This window comes from Echeneis naucrates, chromosome 15 (genome assembly GCF_900963305.1).
Source record: "Echeneis naucrates chromosome 15, fEcheNa1.1, whole genome shotgun sequence".
NCBI classification, from domain to species: Eukaryota; Metazoa; Chordata; class Actinopteri; order Carangiformes; family Echeneidae; genus Echeneis; species Echeneis naucrates.
This window is the reverse complement of record NC_042525.1, coordinates 13,143,929-13,159,040: the sequence shown is the minus strand read 5'-3', so window position 1 is coordinate 13,159,040 and position 15,112 is coordinate 13,143,929. Positions and strand designations below refer to the sequence as shown.

The 15,112-nt window shown below is 39.4% G+C and overlaps 1 protein-coding gene across 2 annotated transcripts in view; it reads right to left on the bottom strand.

Moving 5' to 3' along the window:
- Nucleotides 1-13,397, bottom strand: part of phactr2 (phosphatase and actin regulator 2) — a 32,007-nt gene extending 18,610 nt beyond the window's left edge. The window contains exon 1 of one of the 2 annotated variants that reach the window (XM_029521722.1): nt 12,886-13,397. In XM_029521722.1, coding sequence (XP_029377582.1) covers nt 12,886-13,021 — 136 coding nt within the window. In that variant the 5' untranslated portion in view covers nt 13,022-13,397. Of the gene's footprint in view, nt 1-6,988; nt 7,047-12,885 lie in introns of those variants that run through there. The other variant, XM_029521724.1, reaches the window with a different exon arrangement.
- Between the last annotated feature and the right edge of the window lie 1,715 nt (nt 13,398-15,112).

Genomic DNA, 15,112 nt, shown 5'->3' with positions numbered 1-15,112 from the left:
GCTGGAAACTTGGTTCACTGACTGACTGACTGACTGACTGACTGGGTCGCTACTCTACTACGTCGCAACGTCCCCTCCCAGCTCTCCCTCCCCCTCCGCGGGGCGGGCTGTCCAACAATGTCTCCGCCGGTCGGAGCGTCGCTCCTGGGGTCAAAGGGCGAGGGGCTCCGCTGCCAGGGCGGGAGGCTTCAAAATAGGAAGATGGAGCAGATCGGGCGTCTTAATGCTGAGAGGATGATCGGCTGATCGACCGAAACAGAAATGTTTCACAGCTTTTGAAATTAGAATATCTGCTAAGTTGTCAGTTTTTTTGTTTTTATTTTTATTTATTTATTTATTTTGGGGGGGTTACTATTAAAGTAAGTGTTAATTTACAATGTTGCACTATTAGCAGCTTATAGTGAAACAACTGTTGACTCCGCCTTGTTGATTGAACAACACAAACGTGCATTTTCTGTGTTCAACTTGAAAGAAAAGGAAACAAAAACGCCACTTCATGACAGATTAGCCCAAATAAACAAATTTAGTGTGGTTCTAACCATTTTGTCATGAATGAAATGATATACCACCCTGCCTGTACTGTATGAGATTATTTCCACATTCTTAGTGGGTGAAAGTAACTGAGCACAATTTCTCAGGTGCTGTCCTGAAGCACAATTTTCAGGCATTTGTGCTTTACTCAACTATAAGAAGTATCTCTCGCAGCATTTTTTGTAAATACTTTCAAGATTCTTATTTCATGATTAAAACATGCAAACAGCTCATAATAATAGAACACGTTAAGGTTGAACCAGTGCCTGCTTAAAAGTGAAATGTCCGGGGGGGCCCTCTGTCATGTTTCAGATATCTATGAATCATTTCTCAGCTTAACTTCTGCAATTGTTTTATTTAAATAAACATCTGAGGTCCAAAGAGGTCAAATTGTTGAAAACATGTTTGTGTCCAAACAATTCTTTTTTTCCTCCCTTTTTCCACTCTGGTTAGTCATATCATGACCTCTCAAAATTATCCGGGGACTTTTAGGAGGGGCCTGCATTTGAAAGCGCGCTTGCCTACTTTGACTTGTGATCAAGACTTTTACTTACAGAAAGCTGCTGAGTGCTTCTTCCATACATTCATTCTTAACAGTTTTCAAAGAGTAAAAATACGCCTGGGTGAGCAGACGATGGACATGGGGAGCAGTCTGTGATATAGCCTTGCTCAAGTCTTGATATCACAGAGATCCACAAATAGACCTGACTGTTGACCCTTTGAAGCAGGGAGAGATAAGAATGGACAGTTGGATAACGATAAGAGGTTTGGTAGGATCGGTGCTCAAACAATAGTCAATTAGTACTTAATGAATTTTCTCATTCTTGGTTTATCTGCAGGTTATTTTCCTAATTAAGTATTTGGTCTGCAAATTTTCAATCATCAATCAATTATGAATTATAAATATGATGAAAGAGGAAACTCATATCTGTTCTCACTGTGATACAATATGTTTGGCTTAGGGTCTGCGGGTTTCTGGGTCTGAAGGGGACAAAATCAGCCAGTCAGTCATTATGGATATTTAATGCTTTGTTAATAGGACACATAAATAATATCTGTTTTAATATATTATACACATGAGCTCAGGTCAATGCCCACTGCTGACTGTGGCCAACCAAGCCCAACACACCCGATACAGAGTAACTCTCAACATGGGAGTCAGCTGGAGTGCAATGTCGTGTAGTCTGGTGTGTGCACGTTTTCTGTCAGGCTGGGTTCTGCATGGTCTCAACTGACACTGTTGACAGCGATGACAGATAAAACGCTCTCACAGACACACACACATAAACACACAGACACACACACACATAAACACAGATGGAGAAAGCGACTGAGAGACATTCAAAGCCAAGAGTGCCACCTTGTGTTAACTTCTCAACCATTACTATTCTTTGCACCTACAAGAAAGATTATTTGTCATTATCAAACTCCTCTTCATTATTATTATGAGAGTGTAAGCATGAGAAGCCACAAACAATCTTATCATGTATAAAGTCAGATGAAGACAGCATATCCTTGATAAGGGTTGCTGCTCAAGCAAAAATAGTGACCTGTGGACACAAGAGTTTGGCGTGTTCACACAGGAAGAACGTGCCAATTTATAAAAAACAAAGAAAGAAAGAAACAAACAAACAAACAAACAAAAAAAAAAAAAACTTAGTATGTGGCTCCTGCAGGTTTTACACAGCCTTAAGTGACCATATTTGAGTCACCCCCTCTTAATGAAGACATCCAAGTCAATTGCAATCAATAATGCCATTTTGGAGGCTTAACATGTATTCAAGAATAACAGCAGCAGAAAATACTGTTGTAATAGTACAGAGAGAGATCTAAATTAAACAGGTGTGCGAACCCACTACTGTTGTTGCTGAGTTAATCAGTCAAAAACCCAGTCTTCATTAGTCTTTCATTTAGAGCTGATAGATGGTGATGTTTAGATAACTGTCCACTTTTACGCCATCAATTCACGGTTTTACAGGAGGTCAGCTGGTGTAATTCTATTTATCCTCATATTTTACATATATTATGTTGTGTTATTTAGATTTGATGCATTTCACCATATCTTACATCATTTTTCCCTGAACTTTACAGCTCACATAGCTGTCTACATAAATCAAAAATGACTCCTGTAGTTATTGTAATGATATGCCACGTCTTTACTGATCCACTCCAGTATTATGAATGCAGAAACACAGACCCTCAACCCATGGCAATATAACACAACTCCACCTTTTACTTTCCATATGCTCAGTATTCCTTGGATTTAAAATATGACAAAATGTGAATGTGTGAAGCAGGCAGACCCACAAAAATTTAATTTTTAATCTCATTTTTAAACTAATTTCTGAAACTTTTAGCCACTACTTCATTCACCTCTGTCAATTCCTGTTGCTCCATATTGATCTAACTCAATCTGACCATTTTCTGTTCATCTGTGCAACGATAAACCATCGTCTTTTGGAATATCCTTGAGGTCAACTGGACACTTCAGTGGATACGGTGAGGGCAAAGTGTAGGTCAAAGTAACAGTTCTTAGGAAGCAGTTTTTGTTTAAACTGACACGAAATAACTTTGATCACCTGAGCTGCTTGACCTTTCTTTTCACCAGAAAAATCAAAGAGGAAGAGAGGAGAGGAGCAGGAGAAGAAGGTCAGAAGAAAAGGAAAGAGTCATCAAATATTAAGTAGTAGCCTCAGCGGAACAAGGGGTAATAATTGTTTAAGTGCTACTTTTTAGAGCAGTTGCACATCCCCCTCACATGAATTCATGATGCGAACTGGTTAAAGTGGGAGACATGAAACCTGTTGCTTTAAATGTAAGTTGTGGAGCAGCTAACCATTTCAACACTCAGGAGCAGGATATGTCTGTATCAGGGTCATGACTCAGACCCCAAACTGTCATAACAGTTAAGTGTGACTCAGCAAGAAACAGGCTGTCTTACACAAGTGCACCTCACAACCTGGGGACTCAAAGCCATGACTGACACATTTTAAAGTACTATGAATGTTATTGTTAAGATTGTTAGAGACCTTAAATACACTGACCTTGCTGTCAGTATACGTGCAAGGCCTCTTGAGCAGGGATCTCTGAGAATAGCAAAGCTCGTGAAAAGTCATTCTCCATCTGTTTTTTTTTTTTTTTTTTTTTTTTACAATTGTCATGCTTTGTAATGTAATGTTCCAGGAAAACAACAACAACAACAACAACAAAAAGGTACAAATGCACCACTGACATCAAACTGCTTGAGAAGAGGGCAACAATTTAATGAGATTTAAAAAAAAGGAAAGGCAAACTGCTATACAACCCTAAAGAAAATGATGGCAAAAATACGGATTCAGTTTGTTTCATGTAACCATTTTTCAGGAAGGCAAGTACTGCTTTGTGTGTTTGTGTGTTGTTTGGTTCCTGCCAATCAAATCTGACCAGGCAACAACCCACACAGCCCTGATGAAGCAGAGTGACAATTCCTTTTTACAAAACCTAAATATTGACTTCATGAATATTTAATGTTACAGAAAAAAAGACTTTTGTACCGAAGTTTTTATTTATTTATTTCATCACACATTATCTTTGCTCTCAAAAGGTCTGACTTTCTTTGTATTTTTAGAGGGAAGCTACAAAATATAATTGAGTGACTGGCATTTAACACTCGCCCGTGTGGGCGTGAATTTTCTTTGAGAATAATTTGCAATACTTGCGATCTTAGCTGCTGAAAATAACATGAAATTATTACTTAATATTGAACAAATTCAATTTCAATTCAAAACGGAGACAGAGAGCCTGTATACAGTTCAGCCTGCCAATGTTTAATCATTTTCCATAACAAAAGAAAGGAGTTCCTATTTACTACTTCTCTTTCTTATAGCCTCATACTTTTCATTGAAAGGGATAATCATCTCATCATACAAACTGTGCAGTTTCATATTGTATTGATACAGTCACCGTTACTGTCATTGCTCTTCCTCTTACCATCTACGAGTCAACTCATCTGAAACCTGATCTCCTGTTTGTTGTATTCTGTTTGGCACAACCCATAAGCTGCCATCATTGCTAAAATGCTGCCTGTATAAATCAATAGTTGACATCCTGCCAGACAGGCAGCCTGAGAGCTTGAGAGAAAGTGCTCAAGAGAGACAGAGAGAAAAGAGACAGGGACGGAGAATCCTGGAGTAGAGACAATATTCTCTTTAACAATAACCACAATAACGGCTGCCGTGGCAGGAAAATTTTAAACAAATAAGAAAATTCAGACATAAAAAAAAAAAAAAAGACAAAACCATGACTGTGCTTTAGAGGAGAAGACTGCATGGTGAGTAAAACAAACAGTAGCCAGCATTTATTTCTACACCTTCACATTCAAACTATATAAGGCCACATCTGTGCAGATGTTGACAGAGCTGCTGTCAGTTGGAAAAACAACTTCCTAAGCATAATCATCATGTTTGCTCAGTAGTGACTTGTGGCTGTTTGTCAGGATAATGATACTCTTATGGAGAGTCAGAATGGTTTGTGTTACTCTACAGTGCCCTTGGTGGATGAGTGTTGCTTTGGCCAACATCAAGTTGCCTTTTAACTGACGCTGTGAGGGCTTTTTTCAAAGTGGCAATTATGATGTGAACAAAAAGTAAGTTTCACTTGCTCAATAAAATATTGTGACATTTTCTCGATAACCATTTCTAACAATCAAGCCATTCAGTGAATCATTTCATCATCATCAACCTAACCCTGCGAAGCCTCTGCCAAACTGGATGTTTGTTGTAGAGTGAGCCTCACATGAAAGCACGAATGTGTAAGAACGGGACAAGCAGGCTTATCTAACGAAGACTAATCCTAACTGATTTATCACTTCATTAACTGGCAGTGTAAAAATTACAGTTTTCCTAGAAGAAGGCAACTTCACTTGCCCAAAATACAGAGGTGGATGTGCAATCAAAACGGGGGAACTTCAACTGAACTGTACTTTCTTAAACTGCGCTGGGACTGTTTTCATTGGCATATGCATAAAGCACAATCCCTGCAAGCGCACAATGACACAAGATATGACACATCAACAGTGAGCAGTGAATATACACAGAAGGCTGTTATGACATACATTCATGCTCAGTGTAGCCTCATGGGCATCACCTAACATGCGCGTATGAATGTGTACGCGCTGCTTTGCAATGCAAAATCCTGTTTTACAAATTTACAACAACAGAAATTTGTTTATTCTAACTCAGGAGGTGGCCAATAGCTCCGTCGCTGCAGATCAACATGCACATTATTAGGCCAAAGTGAATTGCTTGCTGTACATCTCACCTGAGACGAATAATGGAGTAAAACAAACAACTGCAGTCTAAACATTACTGCTGCTCCGAATTTCAGCCTCTTCCTTAGCACATGGCAACAGAGGCAACAGTGGCCTTTTGTCCATTAAATATTATATGATATGACAACCTCTGCAAACAGTAATTAAACTATATTAGATAACATGGGCCCGATATAGCCTTCCTGCCTGCCTCTTCTCAGAGTGTCACATCATCCAATGCAACATATGATTGCTATTAGGTTCAATACACCCCAGACTGCTATTAGGTAACTCTACCTGGAATCACTGGTGTTCATATGTCCCTCCCCCCCCTTCCCCCTGCATAAATTGTCCCATTAAAGTTACAGTGGGTGTGGCTTTGTATTAGCCACACAGAGAACTCAGAGACTGTTGGCAGAACCAGTAATTGCTTTAAAAATTAAGCACATAATAACCATTGATTCATAAGCATTGCCAAATAATCTTTTAATAAAAGTGTCATCAGCAAAGCTGGTCCCAACTGTCCACCAGAAGCCTGGTTAAGTGGAGATATGGCCAACCTTAATGTTATTAAGTGTTCTACATGCAGCATTAGCATCTTATTAATATTGCACACAGCGCAGAGCCTTTAAAGTAGTGTTCCTGTACATTATGCATGACCGTGTGTTGTTGTCACTGATATATTTATTTTGAAACATTAAACCAGGCCACTTAGCAGAAAAACCTGCTCCAATTCTGCATTTGTCAGACAGCTACAGTGACAGTCAGCCAAGTGCACACTGACAACAATGGTCAGATGCTCATGTTGCAAAACAGCCAAAGACTGAGTCATTTTAATGTAGCATGACCGCCTGTTTCGATGAGAGGTCTTTACAAATCTCACCACAAATTACATTGACCATAAGCAGGTTGGGTCTAAAAATCTGCTGAGATTGGCTGCAAAGGACTACAAGCATGTGCATCTACTTTCCATGTGAAGCAGTGACTGGCCAAACAGGTGACATCCAAAGCTACATATATGGAAAGCATGAGATAGGAGAAGTGGTGGAAAGCTTCCCTCTGTGTGACTGACATGCCCTCTGACAAATTATCGCAAACAGAGAGCCACTGAGACAGTGGACAACACACGCACAGCTCAATAAAAGCATATTATATTAGAAGGAAACTCACCATCCTGCTCCATGATTTGACCCAGGGAAGACTATCAGCAGTGTGAGTTGATCCTTGCCTCTTACCGACAGACCACCTCTCAGTCTCCCTTCCTCCCCCTCCCTTTCTCGCTATGCCCCTCCTCTTCTCTCTCTCTCTCCGGCTATCTACTTCCCTCCTTCATCACTTGGCCCAGCCTTCCTCCCTCAGTCTCCCTTCACTTTCTGCTACTTCCTTGCCCCTCCTCCCTCCCCTGTGCCTCCCTTTGCTCCAATAAAGACCATTAAAAGTTAATGTTTGTTTCCATCTCAATTCCTCTCTCTTCCTCCCAGTCTGTGTGCCGTCCTGCATTTATCTCCATCTCCTTCGCCTGTCAGGATTTTCCTCCCACCTCAAGCTACTGAGTCTGGCTTTCACTGTCCCTGCTGTGCTGAGGTCCCACGGTGACGTAGGAAATAAGAAACTGAGAGCAGAGGAAAGGATAGGGGAGCTGAAAGCAGATGAGGTGTCATTGCTTTGGACAGAGGGAAAAAGGGAGAAACAGAAGAGAGATGCATCAAATAAACAGCAAGTTTTCTGTGTGGTCTGTGTCTTTATGCATGAGCCACATTTTTCCTCTTCATTTTTATTGCAGTCAGTCAGCTTTAGCAGAAATGCAACATTATTGTATGGAAATACCAGTTTCATCTGCAGGAGATTATATGAATCATTGAATAATTGATTAGGCCTTTTAATTTATTCTCTGAATAAAGCTTTACAAATAATATATTAAAACACGGAAGAAATTTGGAATCTTTTCTGATTTAATACATCAGTTGTATCATTAAGGTCCTGGAAAGTGCTGAAAATGTGCTTCTTATAATGAATGATGGGGGTTTTCATACCAAGAAAACATGCAAAAAAATAAAAAATAAAAAAATTGATCTCAGTCTGCTTTTCTTTTCTTCTCAAGAGCGATCTTTCTGGTTTAAGGTGGGCGGGGCTTTGTTGGAAAAAAGTGAGCGTCATATTAATATGGTACCTATCAGGATTTTACAACATCCAGCCCTGATGACAGCTGGTAGTCTGTTTAAGCACTGTCAATCAGACCTCAACTCCACGTACACAGTCTTAATAAAGCACATACAGTTTTTTTTTTAGAGTGAATAAATGTTAATAAACGACATTGAATGGATAACATTTTTTAAACATGATTGTTGCTTGGAAACAATATTTAATAACATCTAAAGACAATTAAGAAGTTCGAGGACTACCAAAAATACCAAATTAAGAACACACCTGAATGGCACCACAGTGACTGCACCATGATAAAAAATAATGCAGATCAAAAACATCACATTAGTAACAGACAGAATGCTCTCAAGTGCGCACACACAAGTATCGATAGAGATGAATCGCAGAGACAGAAGATAAAAGGGCAAAGAGAAAGACGTGATCATTTGTTGTGTTTTTTCTTTCCCATACAAATCTCAAATACTGTTTGGAGCCACTCAGTGAGTTAAATATGTCATCTGTATGCCAGTGAAGGTTTGATGCTGGATGTTGCAGCACGCTGTGAGTCAACATGGCCAACAAATCATAATTGGTATTGTGTGTCCATTTCAAGTAACCTTGCACAGACTACTACATTACTTAGTGTGTGTGTGTGTGTGTGTGTGTGTGTGTGTGTGTACATCAGCTGATTTTAATTTCCTATTCTCAATAAAATGTCTCTCTCTATTTTCATAAAGCTCCAATTGTGAGAAGAGTAATGGAGCAGGCTCTTATAAATACACCGATCGACTGAAAACGAGAGACATGAATCTGTCCGTGTGTGTGTGTGTGTGTGTGTGCCAATGTTGAGCGAAATAGACTTGACTGAGAACAGACGTATTGTCCACACAACCATTAGGTTATTGACTACATAAGAGCAGCAACTATTAAGTCATACTGCATCATGCTCGTTTCCCCACTTGGACATCCATTTTATTGTTCTATATGCATTCTAACTTTTATGCTTTATTCTTTTTCTTTTCCACAAACTATTCACTACCTCTCCTTTCAAATCCTCTCCGCAACGGTTCGATATGGCAAAATCTTTAAATATTACATTTGCTGTTTTTCCCCCTCACTGTTCTCATGCTCCACCGGCAGTCTGAATTGATAACAAAAACCTATGCATTCGATCAAATTTCCATAACACATGCATACACATACGCTTATTGTATGCACACAGAATGATTAGAGTGTAATGTGAACATCCTGTTCAGTTGCTGAGTTAATAGAGTTAAAGGCTAAATGAGTAACCACTTTGAATTACTGCTAGACTTTGACTTGTAATGCAGTGCAATGAAGTGGGTTCAAAACAAACAAGAAGAAAAACAACTGGTTCATCAGCTCAAACCCAAAACACACGCGTAAAAAAGATCTTAATTTTCACAAGTGTCAAAGCTTACATAAATTCAGGCGGATTGAAATGAACAAAAATGCAATCATGTTTGTTATTGGATTATGATGATCTCATGACTCACTGCTAAAGACATGCAGTGTCGTAATTAGACAGAGATGGACAGCATATAATGTATCACAATATCTTAATTGTTCTTGAGAAAGCAAGGACAGAATTTCCTTTTGCAAGAGACCTGCATTAACTGTCAGTAGGAAATGAGAAGCAGTGACCTCCCATGTTAGTGTCAGCTGACCTCAGCACTTGTTCCTTTGCCCTTATGGCTAAACAGCTGTTATAGAGGGTTGTGTCACTAAAATGTTATGGTGTTACTTTCGGGGCATATTTAAAGCACTTATGCTTTTGATTTTCTTTTCTTTTTTTTTTTTTTTTTAAGCTGGGGAGGCAGATCTCATCTCAGAGTCGTAAACGAGGGGTTGATAGTGAAAACATGAATAAAGCATAAACGTGATGATTAACCTGAAGTAAAAGTCGGACTCTTCCTGTCGTTCCACCCCAATGCTCGCATTAGATGACTTCAGTGAAATGTCTTTAAAAAGTATTGACCATTAGATTTGATATTCAGCAACAGCTGAAAGCGGTGGTGAACAGTTCGTACTAAAACACACAATTACAGCAGAAACCTTTCATTCCTGGAGAACATAACACTTTGGTTATGTCAGTGGCATTTACTGCAGCTACAAGAGTGGCTGAGGATAGACTGTGTGTGGGCAGTGAAAGGGGGAAGGGCTGTTCTCCACATTATAGTACATCTAACAAGTAGTTTTTGCAGACTTAAGGGGCATATAATCAATGTTATTTTAAGGAGAGCACCACACATCCGCTTCTTCTCGTTGGCCTTTGCTTTTGCTTTCTAGTCCTCACTAATCATCCTGTCTTTGCATTCTCTTTTGCCTCCTCTGTCCTCATTTCCTTGTCCCCATCAGACTACCTCCTTTACGTTCCACTCTTTGACTCTCCTCCTTTTGTCTTTTTTTTGTCCCTTTTCTTTACATACTGTATGTACATCTTTCCCTCATTTTTTCCCCCTCGTGGTCGACCGCTAACACTTTTGCCACCCTCTTCTTTCTTCCTTTCACTGTGTGTGCAATTACCATAGCAATACACAGCTACCATCTGGAGAACAACATGCTATTTACAGCCGACAGCAAAGATCATTCCAACCTACCTAATTATACCAAATAGATTTTTTTTTCACAAACATATACATGAATATTCATGTGTAAACAAATATTAAGATGTATTTTAATATTCTTATAGACATTATTACTTTTCTGTTTTCTGAAGTGTTTTAATATTAAACATATTTATTAAAGTTGCATATATAGTTCTGCACAAGCTTCAAAATATAAAACATTTTAGATAATTGGTCATTTTCAATATCCACTAAGTGACCAAAAACTCTCATACCAACTTCCACTTAGCAGTGTTTCAGTCTTATCACATTATTATGAAGCTCAATATTTTTCAACTTTTGATTGTAAATCTTCCAAGAAAAAACAAAGCAACAAGACAATCTATATTTAAGTGGATGTAGTAGCTACAGTAAATATGTTAAAAGATCTGAGTAAGTTCAAGTCCTCTCAAATCTTTAAAGGGTGAATGGGGCAAATAAAGGAGGAATAAATAATTGTACCGGTTTGTTGGTGGATTATTGATGTCCATCAAAAATCTGTGAGTTTTGTTTTACCAAAAGTGATTTACCGTTTATCTCTCCTGTTGACTTGAGGAATGGGCCACTTCCCTTTTTAATGCTCAGTTTTCTTTTAAAAAAAATCCTCCACTTACACATTAGTTCTGATAATATTCCTCACCGGGATAATTTCTCTTGAACAAGAGGAGAGAACATCAGCAGAGTCAAATACATCCCTTAAGGGAAATATACTATGGGTGTGATTTTTGGCTTTATAACTGGCTTTTTCCATCAATAAATCCATTTCGAACATTCTTTGGAAGCTTTACATCTTCATGAAGATGGATGATGAATTTGAGGGGCCGTTTTAATGCACATTTTTTCACAGCATCTCTGGAAGACTAGCTCCCCCTGTTGCTTGAATGTACAAACTGTTCGGTTTACACAACACAGAGTATATCCTATAAGGATATTCTCTGAATTTAGTTCAGAAATCTGAATGCACATGAATGTACATAGAACTATGTTTAATAAAACAGATAATGTGATGATTTCATGAGTGGACTGTATATGAACATATAAAGTATTAAGGAATGAGTTTGTCTTTAATATTCAGGCTGAGTCAAATTACCCTTGGAAACTTCCAAAAGGAGACATAAACAACTTTGGACATCTAATTTCTTAACTGTGTCATGACCATTTCCTGTAATTACATCTTAAGCAGAAACACAGAGAACTTCTTGTGGTGGCTTAACACAAGACATACAGCTATACATATTACCACTAACTTAGAATACCTCAATCAGACTGCAGCACGCGGCAGACTAATGGAAAACCTGCATCTTAATACATTTCACGTTTGCAGGGTTAGGGTTAGGGTTAGGGTTAGGTGGAAACTACAATGAAGACCACCACTGTAGGATGAGGTCATGGCAAAAGCACTATAGACATCAGATAGGAAGTGGTTCTTACCACTGACATGATACCGATCAGGTTTTTCTCAAGGCAATGGCCTCAGAAGGCAGAAAGAATGTGACTCTCACATAAGGCATGGAGGCTAAGCTGTGGCTAAGCTCTATCTGTGAAAAAGGTTTCATCTCTTCCCTTTAGATGTGATGCCTCATTGTTTTACAATACACAATCTAGAAAAACTAAAAAACTTTGATGTAAGCTGATAAAATACAGACAAAGTGGTGACTTATTGAGTCCACAAGATGTACAGGTACAAGTTTTGGTTTTTCGTAACTTTATTATATATTTGTTTCATGTGGGGTTTTTTTCCATCATCTGCCACGTTTCAGTTCAGTTACATACAACTGAAAGTCACTTTCTGCACATTTATTAGACACAAAAAATCTCAAGTCACCAGAACACAAGTCAGATATTCATATGGGTCCAACAGTGATGACTTGGGTGTGCCATACAGTATAAAAAACGTCAGACTTTTCTATGTAGCAGAAACAGTATAAGCATAAACAATTACATTTTAACATAAGGCCTCGATTTAAAAGGAGCAAAAAACAGAAACCGTGGAGGGGAAAGGTTATTCTGTTAGAAGAACAGGAAGCCTACAGCACCTTCTTAGTCATCTAGAGATACTGTGTACGAGCTAGAAGCCTATGGCTTGTAAAACCAAAAGAGAAATTATATGTTGAGGTCACATGGCAAGTTAGAAAAATTAGCTCTGATGTTTACAGCTGAACTCAAGCAATGCGTTAATCTAGGCCGAAATCTAGTAAACAACATAATCAGCAAAGATTCCCACAGTTTCAAGAGCTCATGACGAATATAATTTATTTCATAAATTTGCCCTTTCTCCAAACCTGCAGCTGGTCCTACCTGAGCGGGCTCCCCTGAGCCTGAACAGGACCCTGGAAGGTAACCTGAAGGTGTCACTGTGAGAGCGGAACCTTGGGAGAGGCCACAGCTGAGGGAAGTGCCTCATCTCCGGGTGGGGGTCTTCTTCCTCATCCATGATGGTCTCCTTTGACAGCTCGCAGATTCACCGTGGCGGCAAGACGAGAGAGTTTAGGAGAGTTTCTTCAGTCCCAGCTGCAGCAGCTGCAGCAGCAGCCCGCCCCCACTCCTCTAACCAAACTTTCCCTCCGCACAGGACGCTGACAGGCTGTCTGTCAACGCCCATCGACCTAGAAAACACATCTGAACCATTTAACCTGCCGGATCAGAGTGACCCGGAGAAGCACGGTACCTGCGTGCCAAGCAGAGCATGTGGCTGCCAGTAAAACCCGCTCTTTTCATTTCCATCCGTGCAGGATCGATGCCACACCGACCAGGTGACTTGTGTAAATACACCCAGACCTGAGTCAGCATGTGTTCCTGGAGCTTTTGTCTCCTTCTCCTTGTCCCGTCTCCCCTGCAGCTCCACCCAGGCCCATCTGGTTTGGAGATCTAAATTGGTCGTGCTGCCTTTCTGGTCTGTGTGTGTGTGTGTGTGTGTGTGTGTGTGCGCGCGCGCGTATATTTCCTGATTCTTAGGTCTTCTGTTGTTTTAACATGGTGTCTTGGTTATTTGTTCTTTTTGTGTTAAACAATTTTCTCTTGTGTTGCTGGGCTTTGGTTTTGGGTGTGATCCGTCACCGAAGGGCACCCAAAGGTGCGGCCTGTGTACCAGTGGACTATTTTTAACAGCCCAGTCTTCCTGCTTTGCCCAGGCCGTATGCTTATGGCTGCTTATTTTCTACATGAATGTGAACGAATATCTGCGATATGTGTTTGAAATATCCCGGGCCCCTGATGTGGGTCAAATACTTTCATGTCAGAGAACTATCTCCCGGAATTCAGTGCGCTCTTAAGTTGTTGAGCCAACAAACTAAAACTTCGAATCAAAGTATTTTAATGCATGTGGCCTAAATTTACTGAGCAAAATAAATGAGCAAATAAAAAATGTGCAACTTTCTTCTAGCTGGTGGTAAACACAGAAATCAGTTGTCTAATTATTTCATGAGCAAATGACCGGCCTTCGACGACAATCGTAAACACTGTGGTAGATAATAGACAGATCCAGGTGGCTGTAGCCTTGAAACGTTAGATGTCGCTAAGTTTCCACGTTGGTTTCTTTATTTCACTTTGACACCCACCGCTTGTCGCATACTTTACACTTAGAGGTGGTAAAATAAGAGCTCTCACTCCGATCTCGTTTACGAGAACCAGATCTTTTAAACGTTTGGCAAATTAGTGAAAGGTCTGAGAGGAGCAGATCACAACGTGTTCGGGATTGCTATTCTATTTATACATCCATTCAATCGCTCATTAATTTGTAGACTATCAGACCTGACCTAAACTAAGTATAATAGAGGCTTGTTGGTCATGTTGCTTCACATCAAATACAGGTTTTAGGCTCAGTCTATGGCACAGTTGCTGCTTGCAGAACTTAACAAGGTGGTAATGAGGTAAAAAAATAATATAAACAAAAGGTAGGGTTCAAAACAGTTTTCGATCTTAGTCCACGTTGAACATTCTTGCTAAACATTGTCATGTTTCAGGTGCTAACTAAATTGGCAATGACATTTATGAACCAGTAGCTGAAGAATATGCATCCATGTTTCTCTCACTCACTGTACTGAGAGTTAAAGCCTTTGTGTTGTTGCACTAAGATGTAATGTTGTATATCAAAGGGGATCCTAAATCCCTCCTATCAGAATAAGCCCTTTCATCTGTGCGTAGCATTGAACCATGTTGTGTTATTAGTGTGTTCATGTAATAATCTGATAATCCTCCCGCCCCTCTGTTATGTTACCAAATGTAGCATTTATACACTCTGATAATAAAGATTTGGTTGTAAGTTTGGAAGTCATTTACATAAGGTGGAATTCACAAGATATACGTCTATTTATTGATATATTCACACCTATTTACATTGTTTGTGTATTTTGACGTTTTTGAAAATGCTTGATTTATTTTTATATGTCCTATTGTTTCGGTAAACTTAACTACCATTGCACAAGAATTTCCTTCCCGATAAAAAATAAATAAATGAATTACTTTGATGTAATTAAAAGCCCCGTGAATTATAGCATGTGATGTGTGACGATGGGAGAGACCATCT